Raw genomic sequence first — 20,091 nt, forward strand, 5'->3', positions numbered from 1 at the left:
TGCCTGGAGGGGGGGGGGCGAGCGAGGTGCTGCTTTCCCCCAGCAGCAGGGAAGATTAAAATGCATCCTCCTGTTGAAGGCAGCTTTTGCCTGCAATGTTCAGGAGTTCTTCTGAGACGTGCAGGCCAAAGCCTGGGGCCCCCATGAAGCCCAGCTCCCCCAGCCCAATGCAGTGTGGCAGCCAGCTGCGGTGTGTGCCTGCAGAGGAAGGCAGACAGCCAACTGCTCCTCAGGGCTTCATTCTCGCCTTGTCCCCTGTGATGCTGTGCTGCTGGTGGTGGAATTCACTGCTACAGGAGGTGGTGGCGACACCTTCAAGAGGGGATGGGATAAACATGAAGCAGAGGTCCATCAGTGGCTATTAGCCACAGCATATTGTTGGAACTCTGTCTGGGCCAGAGATGCTCTGTATTCTTGGTGCTTGGAGGAGGGGCACAGTGGGAGGGCTTCTGGTGTCCTGGCCCACTGGTGGACCTGGCTCCTGAGTGACCCAGTGTTGGATGGGATGGGCCATTGGCCTGATCCAACAGGGCTTGTCTTATGTCTGGTGCACTGATGTTCTGTATTCTTGGTGCTGTGGGGGGGGGGGGTGCACAGTGGTAGGGCTTCTAGTGTCCTGGCCCCACTGATGGACCTCCTGGCCTGATCTAACATGGCTTCTTTTATGTCTGGGCCAGTGATGCTCTGTATTCTGGGTGCTTGAGGGGCAACAGTGGGAGGGCTTCTGGTGTCCTGGCCCCACTGATGGACCTCCTGGCCTGATCCAACATGGCTTCTCTTATGTCTGGGCCAATGATGCTCTGTATTCTGGGTGCTTGAGGGGCAACAGTGGGAGGGCTTCTGGCATCCTGGCCCCACTGATGGACCTCCTCATGGCACCCTGGGGTTTTTGGCCACTGTGTGACACAGAGTGTTGAACTGGATGGGCCATTGGCCTGATCCAACAGGGCTTTTCTTACATCTGAGGCAGGGATGCTCTGTATTCTTGGTGCCGGGGAGGGGGGGCACAGTGGGAGAACTTCTAGTGTCCTGGCCCCACTGATGGCACCTGGTTTTTCTGGCCACTGTGTGACACAGAGTGTTGGACTGGAGGGGCCACTGGCCTGATCCAACAGGGCTTCTCTTATGTTCTTTTGTGACACAGAGTGTTGGGCTGGATGGGCTATTGGCCTGATCCATCATGGCTTCACTTATGTTCTTATGTGACACAGAGTGTTGGTCTTGATGAGCCACTGGCCTGATCCAACAGGGCTTCTCTTATGCTCTTATGTGACACAGAGTGTTGGACTGGAGGGGCCATTGGCCTGATCCAACAGGGCTTCTCTTATGTTCTTATGTGACACAGAGTGTTGGACTGGAGGGGCCACTGGCCTGATCCAACAGGGCTTCTCTTATGTTCTTATGTGACACAGAGTGTTGGACTGGAGGGGCCACTGGCCTGATCCTACAGGGCTTCTCTTATGTTCTTATGTGACACAGAGTGTTGGACTGGAGGGGCCACTGGCCTGATCCTACAGGGCTTCTCTTATGTTCTTATGTGACACAGAGTGTTGGACTGGAGGGGCCACTGGCCTGATCCAACAGGGCTTCTCTTCTGTTCTTATGTGACACAGAGTGTTGGACTGGAGGGGCCACTGGCCTGATCCAACAGGGCTTCTCTTATGTTCTTATGTGACACAGAGTGTTGGACTGGAGGGGCCACTGGCCTGATCCTACAGGGCTTCTCTTATGTTCTTATGTGACACAGAGTGTTGGACTGGAGGGGCCACTGGCCTGATCCAACAGGGCTTCTCTTATGTTCTTATGTGACACAGAGTGTTGGACTGGAGGGGCCACTGGCCTGATCCAACAGGGCTTCTCTTATGCTCTTATGTGACACAGAGTGTTGGACTGGAGGGGCCACTGGCCTGATCCAACAGGGCTTCTCTTATGCTCTTATGTGACACAGAGTGTTGGACTGGAGGGGCCACTGGCCTGATCCAACAGGGCTTCTCTTATGCTCTTATGTGACACAGAGTGTTGGACTGGGGGGGCCACTGGCCTGATCCAACAGGGCTTCTCTTATGCTCTTATGTGACACAGAGTGTTGGACTGGGGGGGCCACTGGCCTGATCCAACAGGGCTTCTCTTATGTTCTTATGTGACACAGAGTGTTGGACTGGGGGGGCCACTGGCCTGATCCAACAGGGCTTCTCTTATGCTCTTATGTGACACAGAGTGTTGGACTGGGGGGGCCACTGGCCTGATCCAACAGGGCTTCTCTTATGCTCTTATGTGACACAGAGTGTTGGACTGGAGGGGCCACTGGCCTGATCCAACAGGGCTTCTCTTATGTTCTTATGTGACACAGAGTGTTGGACTGGAGGGGCCACTGGCCTGATCCAACAGGGCTTCTCTTATGCTCTTATGTGACACAGAGTGTTGGACTGGAGGGGCCACTGGCCTGATCCAACAGGGCTTCTCTTATGCTCTTATGTGACACAGAGTGTTGGACTGGAGGGGCCACTGGCCTGATCCAACAGGGCTTCTCTTATGCTCTTATGTGACACAGAGTGTTGGACTGGGGGGGGCCACTGGCCTGATCCAACAGGGCTTCTCTTATGCTCTTATGTGACACAGAGTGTTGGACTGGGGGGGCCACTGGCCTGATCCAACAGGGCTTCTCTTATGTTCTTATGTGACACAGAGTGTTGGACTGGGGGGGCCACTGGCCTGATCCAACAGGGCTTCTCTTATGCTCTTATGTGACACAGAGTGTTGGACTGGGGGGGCCACTGGCCTGATCCAACAGGGCTTCTCTTATGCTCTTATGTGACACAGAGTGTTGGACTGGAGGGGCCACTGGCCTGATCCAACAGGGCTTCTCTTATGCTCTTATGTGACACAGAGTGTTGGACTGGGGGGGCCACTGGCCTGATCCAACAGGGCTTCTCTTATGCTCTTATGTGACACAGAGTGTTGGACTGGAGGGGCCACTGGCCTGATCCAACAGGGCTTCTCTTCTGTTCTTCTGTGACACAGAGTGTTGGACTGGAGGGGCCATTGGCCTTATCCAACATGGCTTCTCTTATGTTCTTATGTGACACAGAGTGTTGGACTGGAGGGGCCATTGGCCTTATCCAACATGGCTTCTCTTATGTTCTTATGTGACACAGAGTGTTGGACTGGAGGGGCCACTGGCCTGATCCAACAGGGCTTCTCTTATGCTCTTATGTCTGGGGTAGTGATGCTCTGTCTTCTTGGTGCTTGGGGAGGCACAGTGGGAGGGCTTCTGCTGTCCTGGCCGCACTGATGGACCTCCTGATGGCACCTGGGGTTTTCCCCCCACTGTGTGACACAGAGTGTTGGACTGGGGGGGCCACTGGCCTGATCCAGCATGGCTTCTCTCATGTTCTCATGTCTGGGCAGTGATGCTCTGTCTTCTTGGTGCTGGGGGGTGGGGGGGTTCTGGCATCCTGGCCCCTCCTGATGGCAGCGGCCAGAGTGTTGGACGGGGGGGGGGGGCACTGGCTTCTCTTGCGTCCCTCTGTGCGGCGGCAGGGGGGCGCCCGCGGAGGAGGCCGCGCTGGCAGCTCTTGTCCCCGCCCAGGAGGAGGCGGAGGCGGCGGGATGGCGTGGCTGGGCGGCTGCGGCTGGGCCTTGGTGGCGTGGCTGGCGGTGCGGGGGGCGGCGGGGCAGGCGCGGGAGGCGCCGCGGGGCGAGTGCGAGGCGGGGGGCGGCTGCGGGGGGCCGGGCGCGGCGGCGGCGGGCGCGGGGCGGTGGGCGGGGGCGGCGCCGCCGATCCTGCTGTGGTGGAGCGGGGCGCTGTTCCCGCACTGGCCGGGGCCCTCGGCGCGGGTGTCGTGCGGGGCGGCGCGGTGCGTGTCGACGCGGGCGCGGGCGGCGCGGGGGCTGCGGCGGACGCGGGCGCTGCTCTTCTACGGGACGGACTTCCGGGCCTCCGAGGCGCCGCTGCCGCGCCTGGCGCACCAGAGCTGGGCGCTCTTCCACGAGGAGTCGCCGCTCAACAACTTCCTGCTGGCGCACCGGGCCGGCCTGGCGCTCTTCAACCTCAGCGCCACCTTCCGCCGCCACGCCGACTTCCCGCTCAGCCTGCAGTGGCTGCCCGGCCTCGCCTACCTGCGCGCCCCGCCGCCCCCCCCGCCCCCGCCCGCCCGGCCGCGCCGCGCTGCTCTACCTGCAGTCCCACTGCGACGTGCCCTCCGACCGCGACAGATACGTCCGCGAGCTCATGAAGCACATCCAGGTAGGCGGCAAGCTGCAACTGCCAACCAGAATGGGGAGGCTGAGGAGGCGCTGGAGGAGCTGCAAGTTGCAGTGGAGCTGTCTTGGCTGCAGGTGGTTTGGTCCTTTTCTGTAATCAAACCACACTGGGAGCATTTACAAACCACATCTTGTCCCATTCATACACAATGGGCAAGAGTGGACTTTGTGCACACGTTGATGCAAATATAGCATCACTGAGTTGTAACAAGTACTGACCAATATGTCCTGCGGATATGCCCCGAGGGTTTTTATTTTTGAACAGTGTATGCAAATCACTTCCACTGCACTTATTTATCTAAACCATTTATGACCTGCCTTTCTACCTTGCAAAGCTCAAGGCAGCTTACAATGTAAATAAAACAACATTGATTTTAAAAATGCATAAAAAACCACACTTTAGAATCTCAGCTAGGGCTGCCAGAAAATACTAAAAACTGAAATAGTCAAATGCTGTCAAACGTGAAAGGACTGGGCACACCTCCCTGAGGAGATGGGTCCATAACTTAGAAAAAGAGGACCCTGTAGATCTGTCTGTATACTGTGATTAAGAGTGCCCCATTTCTTTCAGATCGGGTTCTTGTGCCAATTACAGAAGACAGGCACATAAGAAATTAAACTAGTGAGCCTCCCGTGGTGTGGAGATGACAAATTATATGTCAAGTTTGTCTGTATCCATTCTAAACAAAGTTTCTGTGGGACTGTAAAGGCCACCAGATTTTTTTGGTGATGTATACTTCTATGGGCTAAGCTCACTTCCCTAAAACATTTGTTGATGACATAGAGGGGTCCAAAGAGCATGAAATGCAGGGGTATCTGTTGGCCCTTTGGCACCCCTGCTTTCTCTGCTTCCTTGTTTGTACTGGCAACAGCTCCATCAACTACTGAGAATAACACTGCATGCGTGTCTGACAAGGTAGAATCTAGCCCACAAGAAGCTTAAACGTAAAGGCAGTCGTTTTCAATTTGGGGGTGACGTTGCTTTCACAATGTTTTCACGGCAGACTTTTTACGGGGTGGTTTGCCATTGCCTTCCCCAGTCATCTCCACTTTCCCCCCAGCAAGCTGGGGACTCATTTGACTGACCTTGGAAGGATGGGAGGCTGAGTCAACCTGGAGCCGGCTGCCTGAACCACCTTCTGCTGCCTCCTAGAATTAAAAAAACCAGAGAAGCTTGTGTTGGTCCCAGAAGACCCAGGCAGGAGCTGCCCTGGCCAGGAGCCTGGCTGACAGAGCAAAAGTATTGTGGGAAACAATATAAAAGGTGGGGTCAAAGTACAAACTGGGGCATTTCTTTGCAACTGCTTAAAACATATCCAAGATGAGCAGAGCACTCATTTGCAGTGGCAGCGTCAAGGGATAATATAATCTTTGTAGATATGCTAAGCTAATTTCCCATCTGTAAAACATGAAAAAAAGCCAATTGCCCTAGTAGAAATTACCAGTCTGTCCACATATCTGGGTCTCATTCGATAGTTCTTGTGCTTAAACAGTAGTCTAAATATCTGGGACAGAATTCTTGCAGTTAGGGATATAGCAAATTTACAAAGTTTGAGGTGGCTGTTAAGTTATGGCAGATAACTTGGGAAAGAATGAATTTGTGATGAGAAACAGAACTTAAAAACTTTCTGATTTTCCTGCTGCTAAGTAAGAAGAGATGCCAGCAAGAGACAAGCCAAGATTTTATTCTTATATTCAGAATGGGACAAAAGCCAACAATTTAGGAGAGGGACAGTGGCTCAGTGGCAGAGCATCTGCTTGGTAAGCAGAAGGTCCCAGGTTCAATCCCCGGCATCTCCAACTAAAAAGGGTCCAGGCAAGTAGGTGTGAAAAACCTCAGCTTGAGACCCTGGAGAGCCGCTGCCAGTCTGAGTAGACAAGACTGACTTTGATGGACCGAGGGTCTGATTCAGTAGAAGGCAGTTGTGTATGTTCTGTTATTAGGGGAAGGACGGTGGCTCAGTGGTAGAGCCTCTGCTTGGTAAGCAGAAAGGTCCCAGGTTCAATCCCCAGCATCTCCAACTAAAAAGGGTCCAGGCAAAGAGGCATGAAAAACCTCAGCTTGGGACCCTGGAGAGCTGCTGCCAGTCTGAGTAGACAATACTGACTTTGATGGACCCAAAGTCTGATTCAGTTGAAGGCAGCTTCATAGGTTCAATTCTGGAATTATTTCTATTCTAGGTGGACTCGTATGGTGCATGCCTGAACAACCGAGAGTTTCCGAGTATGAGGTTGAAGGACACATCTACAGCAACCACAGAAGATTCTGAATTCATGACTTTTATCTCCAATTACAAGTTTCATTTGGCCATGGAGAATGCCATATGTCATGACTACATGACAGAGAAACTTTGGCGGCCCATGCATGTCGGAGCTGTCCCTGTGTATCGAGGCTCACCGTCAGTACGAGACTGGATGCCCAATAACCATTCCATCATTCTTATTGATGATTTTGAGAGCCCCAAAGCACTCGCAGAATATCTCAACTTCCTGGACAGGAACCCAGACGAGTACATGAAATATCTTGAATATAAGAAACCTGGTGGGATTACGAACCAGTTCTTGCTGGAGCACCTGGAGAGGCGTGAGTGGGGAGTGAATGACATGACTCTGCCGAATTACCTGAATGCATTTGAGTGTTTTGTCTGTGAGAGAGAGAATGAGAGACTCGCTGCAGAGAGGGAACATAAGAGGACTGGTGGGAAAGTGCCGGCTCCTGAACCTCGCATCGTTCAGCTGACGCACATGGGCTGCCCTCCGCCTGCGCCTGGATATGGGAACATTGAGGACATTCCCGAAGGAGACAGGTACTGGCAGTTATGCAGCATCTCCTTTTTACAACTGTAGCTTATCCCACAGAATATTAGTTAAATTTGAAAGGGAGAATGTTGCCTGGATTGACAATTGTCTGACATAGTAACACAAGTCTTAATATGTAGTACAAACACAAGGACTGGAAGCTTTCTCACTTGAGTGTTCTTTCTTTCTTTCTTTCTTTCTTTCTTTCTTTCTTTCTTTCTTTCTTTCTTTCTTTCTTTCTTTCTTTCTTTCTTTCTTTCTCTTTCTTTCTCTCTCTCTTTCTTTCTTTCTTTCTTTCTTTCTTTCTTTCTTTCTTTCTTTCTTTCTTTCTTTCTTTCTTTCTTTCTTTCTTTCTTTCTTCCCTCCCTCCCTCCCTCCCTCCCTCCCTCCCTCCCTCCCTCCCTCCCTCCCTCCCTTCCTTCCTTCCTTCCTTCCTTCCTTCCTTCCTTCCTTCCCTCCCTCCCTCCCTCCCTCCCTCCCTCCCTCCCTCCCTCCCATAATGGGCTCAGGACAGATCACAACATGAACTGAACAACAGTAAAAAACCTACCATTTGAACTTAAAAACAATACAATACAATTAGCAATCATAACAATAGAACAATAAAACAAATAAGGTGCATCTGTCAAATACGCTGCCCTATAAAGCCATTACTGGTACAGGTACAAGCTGTGCATCTGTGACTTCTCCCTCAGCCACCACTTGCAGTAGGGGAGACCATAATATTGGCCACCTTCTTTTGCTTGTTGTAAGGGTTAGAGCACGGTAAAGGATGGGAAGCTCTTTGAGTGTTCTAAAGTACAAAGGCCCGGTGTTACTGCCTCACTGCTGGCTTTATAGCGCTACTCTGAGGGTCCTGCCTTAGTCCATAGAAAGAAAGTTGGTCTAGTTAGCGTAGGCATAAGAGTGCGACTTTGAACTGGAAATTTCTGGTTCAAATCTCTGCTGAGAAGAAATGAGGAAAACACTGGAAGGGGCCATAAAAGTCTGGCTTTATTTTCCAGAAAGTAATACTGCACATTTTTTTTTAAGTTTACTGCTCTTTTTTACGGTTGTTTTCCTCTTTGCCACTCTGTTCACAGAGGCTTGTTTTTTGTTCCTGCAGGAAGGCACCTTTATATGTTTTCCTCTTGCTTCTTAATGCAATCAAATCTTGGCTGGGCCATGAACTGAGTGGCCAGCCGCTCTGCTTCCTGCCCACGCAGCCTCTGCAGCACCAGATTGATAGTAAAATGCCTGGTCTTACAGGACTGTTCGAAGGATTACTGAAGTCAAAGGTTTTTTGTGGCCAGGCTCTTCCTAGGGAAATGCCTCCTGCTAGGGAAGGTGGGAGGAGTGCAAGACCCCATCATTTAGCTTCCCAAATGCAGCGCCTTCTCCAGTGTCCTCCTGCCTTGCTTCCAAATGTCTTAACTTTCCAGGCAAATACATGGGTCACAGGTGAGGCTGCCTCATACTGAAACCAGGCCAGCTTTGCCTACTCAGATTGGCAGGGGCTCCCCAGGTTCTCAGGCAGAGGAGGTCTTTCACATCACCCACTGCTGGTCCCTTTTAACTGGAGATGCTGCCAGGGATTGGACCTGGAACCTTCTGCATGCAAAACAGAGCCCCTGCTGAGCCCCAGACACAGGTAGGGCGCTTCAGGAAGGAGCACCCAGGGGCTGCCTCTTTCCATGGTAACCCCCCCCCCCATGGATTCAGGGGTAGAGGCTCAATTGAATGTCAGACAGACACCAGTAGATCTTCTTCGTGGTCTCTGTGCAGTCCCACACATGGGTCTTGCCGCAGGCACGAATCCATACCTCGGAGTCTCCAATCGCTCGCCTAGAGCGCTTTTTGGCGCGCTTTCCACTCGCTCTGGGGAGCAGGCATCGACTGCGCATGCCTGGAGCGAGCGGGAGGCGCCATTCCCACTCAGTTTCTTCCCTTCTGCCGCCCGGACAACACCTACCTCGCTGCGTTCCTCTCTTCAGCTCGTTTTTCTCCTCTTCGTTCTGTGTCTTGGTATCGTATTTTTCTCCATTTCTCTCTATTTTCGCTACCCGTTTCGCTACTCTATAAAAAAATTTTTTTTTAAAAAAAGACCGGTTTTCTGCGCTTTTCTGTCTATTCTGCCTCGGGGATAGCCACTGTCTATTCTGCCTCGGGGAAGCCCATCACGTGGATACTTGTCTGCACTGCGCCAATTTCGGCAAGCAGGCCCGTAAAAATCGTGCAGCGAGACTTAAGAGTTTCCTCCTCAAACGGTCCTTGCTGTCAGCGCAGGGTTCATCAAGGCTTCAACAATGATAGGACTCTTTTCTTTTGAAAATAAGTTTCATTTATTGAATACACAATGTTACTCTTGCAGAAGGTCTTTGAGAGTGATAACATACAGGGAACAAGCACTAGCATTTATGGGGGTACATCAGAGCCGGGGGGCTTTAAATCATTCTCATAATAAAGTTGCATTCTACTTTCTGAGGTGTTTGATTCACACGCCTGTTATCTTTCTAGCTGGACCATTTCCACTCCCCCTCCCGGCCGATGTCCTTGCGGCGCCTGGGAAGCGGCGGCGGTGTCTCCCTCTGCGCTTCCAGGCCGTTTATTGCCTTTGGCGCCTAATTCCCTCCCACCTTTCTCTTCCCCCTCAGGCATGCCTAAAATTCTACTGGGGATCACCGGGGTTAGTCTTAGGCAAATAAACACTATAGGCAATATGGTTAGTATCAATAGAACACAAGCTGACACTTGCGGGCTATGCCCACCTCTGATTCGTCGCCTTCCCCCACAGCAAGCGGGAGATTCGGCTTCCTCGGCTGTTCTTCAGTTGCAGAAGAAGTATAAGTCCGGCAAGAGACCTTTGAAGCATGCCGATACTGGCCATAAGGCTTCGAAAAAATCTCGACATACCGATTCAGCACCGAAAAAATCTCACGATCCATCGTATTCGGCCTCGAAAAAAATCTTGCGACCCTACAGCGGATTCGGCCTTGACTTCGATGGATTCCGCTACGTCTCAATCGGCCTCGGCCCAACTACTGCTTCCACCAGAACTGTCGGCGCCCTCTGATGTCATCACCGAGATGCCTCAACTCACGCCTCACTCCCCCGCTATGGTCGAAGTGATCCCGATACAATCTCGTTCGCCCTCGGTTCTCAGTGTGGTGCCTTTGGACTTCCTTGAACCCGGCCCTTCTACTTCCGATCCAACCCAAATCTATCTTCGGCCGTCTCTCTGGCCTGGATCTTTCCGGGACATCGGTGTTTCTCCACTGTTCAGAGAATCGGCAACGCAGGTCTGAAGACCCCGCTGCCTCACCAGCTTTGGATTCCACTCCACAGGTCCGCCTTTCTCCTTCTGATGCTTCGAAGGCTTACCTAAACCTGATTACCACCATGGCTGAAACCTTAAAAATTGCGCTTCCCTCAGATTCACCCAAGGTGTCGGATATTGTTCACGATCTAGTCCAAGCAGACTTTCCACCGGGTTCCCTTCTTCCTATACTGTCGGTACACCTGGAAGGCCTACGAGAGGCCTGGGACAAGCCTGCTTCAATTCCACCCACCTCGAAGCGCTTCGACTCCCTCTACAGGGTGCACGCCCCTGACGCCAAGTTTCTAGCCTCTCACCCGGCTCCTAACTCCATCATTGTGCACTCAGCAACCAAGGCTAAGCCTTCCAGACACCCTACTCCTCCTGATCGAGAGGGACATAAATTAGACACCTTGGCACGGAAAATCTTCAACCTTGCCTCTACCAATTCGAAGCTGAATAATTATTTGGCCTATTTCGCCGCATACATCTTTAACTTGGCCAACCAATTCACGCCTCTCATCCCTTCTCTTCCTGAGACTTTCCAAAAGACAGCCTCTGGTCTGGTGTCCAAGCTGTCTAGAGTATCAAAGCAGCAAATCAACTCCATTCGTCATGCTGTCTCCTGCTCCTCAAGGGTATTTGCCTCCTCAGTGGCTTTGCGTTGCCACACCTGGCTGAGATCCACCAATTTACAGCCAGACATCAAACAGAAAATCGAGGACCTGCTCTTTGACGGCCTAGGCCTTTTTCACGCTTCCACAGATGAGGTCCTGACCTCGGTAGACGATGGTTGCAAGAGGGCTAAACGCCTGGGAGTTTCCCAACCACCCTCCCAGCAATTTAACCAGCTTAAGCCCTGGAGGTCATCCTTCCAGAGACGTCCGTGTTCGCCCAAGCAAACTGAGTACTGGAAGAGGAAGCCCACACAGCAAAAGCCACCCTTCCAGCAGAGGCCTCGGTCTCAGCAGACCAAGAAGTCTCCCCAGCCTGCCAAGCAGTCTCTTTGACTTCCCTACACAACTAACTCGACAGATGCAGCCTGCCTACCAGACACGCCTTTCTCCTTTCTATCCCACCTGGAGCTCAATCACAACCGACTCCTGGGTGCTAACCATAGTCCGCCTAGGTTACGCAATCGAGTTCATTTCGCCACCTCACCACCACTACTTCACTATTACCCCTCCCTCTCCACATCTCCGACAGGAGGTCCTGGACTTGCTCCAAAAGAATGCCATAGAACCCGTTCCTCCTCAACATCGAGGGACAGGCTTCTATTCAAGATATTTCCTAGTCCCCAAGAGGGATGGGGGCAAGCGACCCATTCTGGATCTCAGGAGGCTAAACAAGCGAATAGCCTACAAGAAATTCAGAATGATCTCCATTCAATCCATCCTTCCTCTAATTTCCCAAGATTCCTGGATGGCATCCCTGGATCTCCAGGACGCCTATTTCCATGTGACTATCAGACCTCAGCACCGCAAATATCTCCGCTTCGCCATGGGACATCACCATTTCCAATTTCGGTCTCTCCCATTCGGTCTTTCCACGGCACCCAGAGTGTTTTCGAAGTGCATGGAGGTGGTCGCGGCTGCTCTACGACTCCGCAACGTCCCGATCTTTCCGTACATAGACAACTGGTTGCTCATCGCCCCTATAGCACATCAGCTGACAAAGAATCTCGAAACAGCTCTCACTCTTCTTGCTTCCCTGGGCCTCTGTGTAAATGTCACCAAATCGCACCTCATTCCAACTCAGGACTTGCAGTTCATAGGTGCGCGCCTTTGCACATCTCCTCATCTTGTCTTCCTCCCAGAGGATCGTGCTCACACCATCATATCATTGGCTCAGTTAACTCGGCTTACTCCAGTGCAACCAGCGATAATTATACAGCGTCTTTTGGGCCTCATGGCTGCAACAACCTCAGTTCTTCAATTTGCGAGACTATGCATGCGACATCTTCAACTTTGGTTTGTTCGTGCCTACCATCCGCACCTACAACCACAAAGCACTGTTCTCACTGTACCTCAGGATGTTCTGCTCTCCCCCACCTGGTGGACAGTACCGAACAATTTACTTTGCAGGAAACCTTTCGTTCATCTTCCTCCATCTACTGTGGTGACCACAGATGCCTCCAAGTGGGGAGCCCACTTAGGGGACAAGACAGTCAGAGGGCTGTGGACTGCCTCCGAGAGGGCTATGCATATAAACTGCCTAGAACTCATAGCTGTACACAGGGCTCTTCAGTCATTCCTCCTATTGATAGTCAGTTGACATGTCCAGGTCACAACGGACAATATAGCCACAGTGTTCTATATAAACAAACAGGGCGGCACCAGATCTGTCCGCCTATGACTGCCATCCACCTTCCAGGGACAGTGAATGTCCTAGCCGACTCTCTCAGCAGGATTCGTATAGACGACCACGAATGGTCTCTCAATCCACTCTACTTACGCCGCATTTTTGCGGGCTTCGGGACTCCCAAGATAGATGTCTTTGCCTCCAAAGACAACACGAAATGTCCGCTCTTTTACACCAGAAGAGGCAACGATGCTTTCCTGCACAATTGGAGGGGTCCCCTACATTACTTGTTTCCACTGACCCCCCTGATCACCCGATCATTAACCAAGATTGCTCGGGATGGCACAGACTGCATACTAATAGCACCATGTTGGCCACGGCAACCGTGGGTGGTTCACGAGCCTTTTCCAAATGTCCCACCATACCTATCGCCGCCTCCCCCTGGCAAGCGATCTCCTCACCCAAGCTCAAGGCCAGGTGTGGCACCACAACCCCCAGATTCTGGCCCTCACAGCTTGGAGAATTCGACCACATCCTTATCATCGGGAGTAGCGGAAGTTATCCTGAATGCTAGGAAACCTTCTACCAGGTGCTCTTACCAATGCAAATGGAAGCGCTTCTGCTCCTTCGCTGCCTCCCACCATTTCCACCCAGAGTCGGTACCCCTGCCTTCGATCCTGGAATACCTGCTGTCTTTGCATGGATCAGGTCTCAGTTATTCCTCTCTAAAGGTTCACCTTTCAGCCATTTCTGCCTTCCACGAACCTATCGATGGCCAGACTGTTTTCTCACATAGGCTGTCCAAATCTTTCCTAAGGGGCATACTGCACCTTCACCCTCCTGTCAAACCATTTGTACCAGTTTGGAGTTTGTCGTTAGTGCTTTCTCAACTCATGAAGCCCCCGTTTGAACCCTTGGCCACCGTGGACCTTAATCTTCTCTCTTGGAAGACTGCCTTGCTAGTTGCGCTTACATCAGGCAAGCGGGCCAGTGATTTGTGTGCGTTTCGTTCTGACCCTCCTTATACTGTCTTTCATAGGAATAAGGTGGTCCTAAGACCGGACCCTTCCTTCTTACCCAAGGTTGTATCACATTTTCACCTTTCAACTTCTACTTCGTTATCCACGTTTTTTCCGGATCCTAAGGACTCAGGGCAAAGAGCTCTTCATGCTCTCGACGTCAGAAGAACTTTGTCCTTCTACCTCTCTCGTACACAACCGTTCCATGAAGACCCTAACATGTTTGTGGCCTACGGCAATCCTCAAAGAGGACACAAAATTTCTACCCAGAGACTTTCGAAATGGGTATCCAGCACTATTCGGTTGTGTTACGAAGTGGCCAAACAACCCTTGCCTGAGGGCCTTAGAGCTCATTCCACCAGAGCTGTTGCCACTTCCTCGGCCTTTCTTGAAGGCATCTCTTTGGAGGACATCTGTGCTGCTGCATCATGGTCCTCACCGTCCACGTTCGTCTCTCATTATGCCTTGGACGTTCGTGCTAGACGGGATGCCTCTTTCGGCCAAGCGGTCCTCAGGTCCATCTTCCACTAAAATCACCCCAGGTGAGTGCATGCAGTTGTAAGTATGATAATGTTTCTCTTGCCAGCACCCACCTTCCTTTGACTCTCAGCTTGCTAGTCACCCATGTGTGGGACTGCACAGAGACCACGAAGAAGATAAACAGGTTGCTTACCTGTAACTGATGATCTTCGAGTGGTCATCTGTGCAGTCACACACGCCCACCCAGCCTTCCCCTCTGCTGGCTTTTTCTGCTTTGAATTTACCTCTGTAGACTGTCAGTAGCGGCTGGAAGAAACTGAGTGGGAATGGCGCCTCCCGCTCGCTCCAGGCATGCGCAGTCGATGCCTGCTCCCCGGAGCGAGTGGAAAGCGCGCCAAAAAGCGCTCTAGGCGAGCGATTGGAGACTCCGAGGTATGGATTCGTGCCTGCGGCAAGACCCATGTGTGGGACTGCACAGATGACCACTCGAAGATCATCTGTTACAGGTAAGCAACCTGTTTTTCTACCTTCTGTGTTATTCTCAAAGCAGAGCAGTGCAGAGGTAGGTGTCTGACTGCCTTGCTTTTTGTAAACAGCAACCTGATGTTCGCAGGCCAAACTGGAAGAAGTCTGCAGATTTATACCCCACCCTTCTCTCTGAATCAGAGACTCAGAGCAGCTCACAGTCTCCCTTTCCCTTCCTCCCCCCACAGCAGACACCCTGTGAGGTGGGTGGAGCCGAGAGGGCTCTCACAGCAGCTGCCCTTTCAAGGACAGAATCTCACAGTGGCCCCCATTCTCCTTTACCTTCCTCCCCCACAACAGACACCCTGTGAGGTGGGTGGGGCTGAGAGGAGTCTCACAGCAGCTGCCCTTTCAAGGACAACCTCTGCCAGAGCTCTGGCTGACCCAAGGCCATTCCAGCAGGTGCAAGTGGAGGAGTGGGGAATCAAACCCGGTTCTCCCAGGTAAGAGAGCTATGGCTGACCCAAGGCCATTCCAGCAGGTGCAAGTGGAGGAGTGGGGAATCAAACCCGGTTCTCCCAGATAAGAGAGCTATGGCTGACCCAAGGCCATTCCAGCACGTGCAAGTGGAGGAGTGGGGAATAAAACCCGGTTCTCCCAGGTAAGAGAGCTATGGCTGACCCAAGGCCATTCCAGCAGCTGCAAGTGGTGGAGTGGGGAATCAAACCCGGTTCTCCCAGATAAGAGAGCTATGGCTGACCCAAGGCCATTCCAGCACGTGCAAGTGGAGGAGTGGGGAATCAAACCCAGTTCTCCCAGATAAGAGAGCTATGGCTGACCCAGGGCCATTCCAGCAGGTGCAAGTAGAGGAGTGGGGAATCAAACCCGGTTCTCCCAGATAAGAGAGCTATGGCTGACCCGAGGCCATTCCAGCAGCTGCAAGTGGAGGAGTGGGGAATCAAACCCGCTTCTCCCAGATAAGAGTCCTCACACTTAACCACACACCAAACTGAACAATCACCGTGGTGAGCCCACCTCCTTCCTCTTTGAGCTGCTCTGGTGCTTCTGCTTGTGAGGAGAAATATCAAGCCCATGCTCAGTTTGGTTTGCTTTACCACTTTTTGTCCTAAGACCCTTTGAGAGCCTTAGAGCATTTTTTAGAGCAGCATACAACCTGCACAATATCCAGAACAAGAAATCAAATCAATGTAGTACCTGTTTTGTTAGGACACAAAATATTGTGCAAGCTTTTGGATTCCTCAGAACTCCTCGTCAGGCAGCTGTTACAAGAGGGCAAGGGCAGGCTCCTGTGGCAGGGCAAGTGAAAGGCGCACAGATTAGTTGAACTGCTGCTGCTGCAGCAGGGGTTGGATTGCAGCCCTTCCCATCCTGGGCAGAAGTGGGGGGGGGGGCAAGGAGACACAGCTCAGTTGTAATAGTGAAGACCTGCAAGGTCCAGCATTTGTAAAAAAACCCAGTATTAACTTCTTCCCAAAAACTCAGAGAGTGCCCCCTGCTGCTCTTTCAGAGACATTCAAGAGGGGATTGGATAAACATCTGGAGCAGAGGTCCATCAGTGGCTACTAGCCACATTGTCTTGTTGGAACTCTGTCTGGGGCAGTGATGCTCTGTCTTCTTGGTGCTTGGGGGCACACAGTGGGAGGACTTCTAGTGTCCTGGCCCCACTAATGGACCTCCTGATGGCACCTGGGGTTTTTTGGCCCCTGTGTGACACAGCGTGTTGGACTGGATGGGCCACTGGCCTGATCTAACATGGCTTCTCTGGTGTTCTTAGGTCTGGGGCAGTGATGCTCTGTATTTGGGTGCTTGGTGGGGTGGGGACAGTGGGAGGGCTTCTAGTGTCCTGGCCCCACTAATGGACCTCCTGATGGCACCTGGGGTTTTTTGGCCCCTGTGTGACACAGCGTGTTGGACTGGATGGGCCACTGGCCTGATCCAACATTGCTTCTCTGATGTTCTTATAGTCTAACATTGTTCTGAGGGCATCCCTAACAGGTCTCTGCCTTTGGCCTTTTTCATTATGGAGCTCGCAGCATGGGATCCTGACCCTTGAGAAGCTGTTTGAAAAGTCTTATTTCATTTATTTTTATTAATTTATATATTTTGTATATTCATGTCCTGCTTTTCTCTCCAGTAGCTTACAATAACTTTCTCCCTGCCTCTGTTCATGGCTGACCACAGCTGAATAGAAGTCTTTTGGATGCTATAAACTTGGCTTAATAAACCCTTAACATGTTGGCTGGACGTATTGTCCTTTTTCCAGCAATAAGTAATCTACAGCCCCGGCAGAAAATATTAAATCCCCCAAAGCAGTATTATTTTTAACACAACAGCCCACTCATGTAAGCACTAAGCGTAAAACCAAATTGCTGGCTATAGCTGTCCCCCCTCCCCCCCCCGGACATCCTGGAGTTTATGACGACTTTTTATGTATTTACAATTTCTGTTTTCTTCTTAATGATTTTTAAAATCTGCTCTTAAAATCTGCCATATAATATGTGCAGAAAAGAGTGTTCCCTTGTCCTTATTTGTGGGCAAGGATAGTAACACAGAAGAAGAAGAAGGCTGCAGATTTATACCCCGCCCTTCTCTGTGTTCCAGCTAGAAAGAGATGTGGCTGCAGGAGCCAGTTTGGTGTAGTGGTTTAGTGTGCGGACTCTTATCTGGGAGAACCAGGTTTGATTCCCCACTCCTCCACTCACACCTGCTGGAATGGCCTTGGGTCAGCCATAGCTCTCTCCCAGGAGTTGTCCTTGAAAGGGCAGCTGCTGTGAGAGCTCTCTCAGCCCCACCCACCTCACAGGGTGTTTGTTGTGGGGGAGGAAGATAAAGACAATTGTGAGCTGCTCTGAGATTCGAAGTCGAGGGCGGGATCCAATATCATCTTCTTCTCTGAATCAGAGTCTCAGACCGGCTTACAGTCTCCTTTATCTCCTTCCCCTAAAACAGACACCCTGTGAGTTGGGTGAAGCTGAGAGAGTTCTCCCAGAAGCTGCCCTTTCAAGGACAACTCCTACAAGAACCATGGCTAACCCAAGGCCATTCCAGCAGGTGTTAGTGGAGGAGTGAGGAATCAAACCTGGTTCTCCCAGATAAGAGTCCGCACACTTAACCACTACACCAAATTGGCTCACCATACATAGTAAGAAGAACCTAAACTGGTGAAAATCCACACAGCTGGTGGCAGCAGAGAGGGCTAATGAAAACAATAAAGAGGATAATGTCAATTGTGCACCCACTTTATCTTCTGTCACCTGCTGGAGTTTTTTCCCTTGTGGTCACACCTGCAAATTACACTCTGTTCCCACAAATCCTTTCTGTCTAACTTTGTCTTTGCTGTTGGGGAGGGGGGGGGCGTCCGTCAGTTCCTGTCTAAGACCCTTTTATGTGTTGTAGTTTTCGGCATCCATTTTCTTCTTCTTCTTCTTCTCTGTGTTGCAGCTGGAAAGAGATGTGGCTGCAGGATTACTGGCAGAGCCTGGACCAAGCTGAGGCCCTCACAGCCATGATCCATCACAACGAGAGCGACCCGGGGAGGTTCTGGGACTACATGCACAAAGTCTTCTTGAAGAGAACCCGACCCACTTGACGGTGCCTCCTGCGCAGCCTTTCTCAGTATTGCCCGGCTGCACAGCTCGGAATTCCTCCTTGTGGGGACAGCCTGCCCCCTTCCTGCCGGGACTCCTGGCTTCAAGCCTTCGGGGAGATGCCGCTTTGGCAGGCAACCACAAGCCTCCTCCCGTGGCCAAAGAGGAGAAGTGTTGTGTCAGCTGGTTCTGGAATCGCCCAAACGGTCTTCATGTTCATGCCAAATCGCTTGGAACTGAATTCATTGGAATAGCCAGACAGGTCCTGTGGCATCATATTTCAGGCAGTTCAGTATTAATTTCTCAAGTTTTAAAGTATATTTTTTAAATTACGTTTTGCATCCCATTCCTGTTACAGTGCTTTTATTTTGCAATGCTACCTCAGTTTAGTCAGAGAGGATTCTTACGTTTCCCATTGGTTTAAACTTATTGAATAACGGCTACAGTACCTCAGTCTTTCCTGGAACTCCCTTGCTTCAGTTCCAGACAGGAAGCCATGAGAACCATTTTTTAAAAGTGTGATTCTAACAGCGCAATCTGTGGAGGAGGATATGTGTGCTGAACTCAATCTGCTGGTCTCCCTCCACCTGGAGAGCATCTTGATTACTGCTCATATTTGGCTCTTCCTGGTTTCTGTTGTGGCGCCTTCTTACCCAACCATCAAGGGAAGTATTCTAAGAGACCAGACATCATGTGACCTTGACTGAGTCTAGCAATCTTTGGATTCTTCCTTTGATCCCAAATACAGATCATCTGGAGACATTCCCTCTTCTGTGGTTTGTTAAAAGATAACGGCAGACCTATCCCTTCCTTTTATGCATCTGTGATAGATTTTTGTAGCCATTCAAAAAAGTCTAGCTTTTTCTGTATTTTAGTCATCTGCCTAGAACTAGTAAGTTAAGAAGAAACAGTATAGGGTAGAGAGCATCTAGTGGGGTGATACTGATGGCTACAGGAAGTGAATCGGAACACTTGAACAAAGAAACTTTGGAAGAACTGAATTACAAGAATTTGCACTAGTGATGGTGTTCAGTTGATTAGGTATCTTTTTTCCATTCCCCAATGTGCAGTTCTATTTGCAAAATTCTCTGCTTTGCCTTTCTTCGTTTTATAAGTCTGTTTTTATGCCCTTTGTATGTTAAGAGCTCTTGTAACTATTTTTAATCATGGCAGTTTGTAATAATAACATTGAAAAATAACTCATTTTACGTTGAGGTACTGTAAAGTTGGATAATGGACTCAAACCAGAATTGGGCCTCTCTTGGCCTGGGAAGCAATGCAAAAGAAAGGGGAGTTGGGATGCACTCCTGGATCAATGCTTCAATAGCCTGTGCATGCCCCTGCACACTGGCAGTAAGTCAAATGTGGAGGCTCATCTGAGAGCCAGTCTGGTGTAGTGGTGAAGTGTGCAGACTCGTATCTGGGAGAAGCGGGTTTGATTCCCCACTCCTCCACCTGCACCTGGTGGAATGGCCTGGGGTCAGCCACAGCTCTTATAGGAGTTGTCCTTGAAAGGGCAGCTGCTGTGAGAGTCCTCTCTGCCCCACTCACTTCACAGGGTGTCTGTTGTGTGTGAGGGGGGGGGGGGGGGAGGTAAAGGAGATTGTGACCATTCTGAGATTCAGAGTATAGGGCAGGATATAAATCCAATATCATCTTCTGATGTGAGCACTTGAGACAGCTAGTGTCTAGATTTCTGGGGACAAAGAAGTCTGAGTTAGCACATAAAAGACCAGACTTCTTGTTACCTTCAGTGCCAAGATCAAAGCCGGAAAACCTCCTTTAGTGGTGCTCCTCAGAGGATATTGTCTCAGTGGCAGAAGGTGAGGATCTGGAGACCCTTTAGATTTCATCTTCCTCA

The 20,091-nt window shown here is 50.9% G+C and overlaps 1 protein-coding gene across 1 annotated transcript; it reads left to right on the forward strand.

Annotated features, from left to right (window-relative positions):
- Positions 1-3,609: 3,609 nt before the first annotated feature.
- Positions 3,610-19,433, forward strand: FUT11 (fucosyltransferase 11). Its single transcript, XM_060236284.1, is given in 4 exon segments — positions 3,610-4,139; positions 4,141-4,246; positions 6,445-7,070; positions 18,085-19,433. Coding segments are annotated over 4 exon segments (1,410 nt in total). The 3' UTR covers positions 18,233-19,433.
- Positions 19,434-20,091: the final 658 nt, after the last annotated feature.

This window comes from Heteronotia binoei, chromosome 4 (assembly GCF_032191835.1).
Source record: "Heteronotia binoei isolate CCM8104 ecotype False Entrance Well chromosome 4, APGP_CSIRO_Hbin_v1, whole genome shotgun sequence".
Lineage (NCBI taxonomy): Eukaryota > Metazoa > Chordata > Lepidosauria > Squamata > Gekkonidae > Heteronotia > Heteronotia binoei.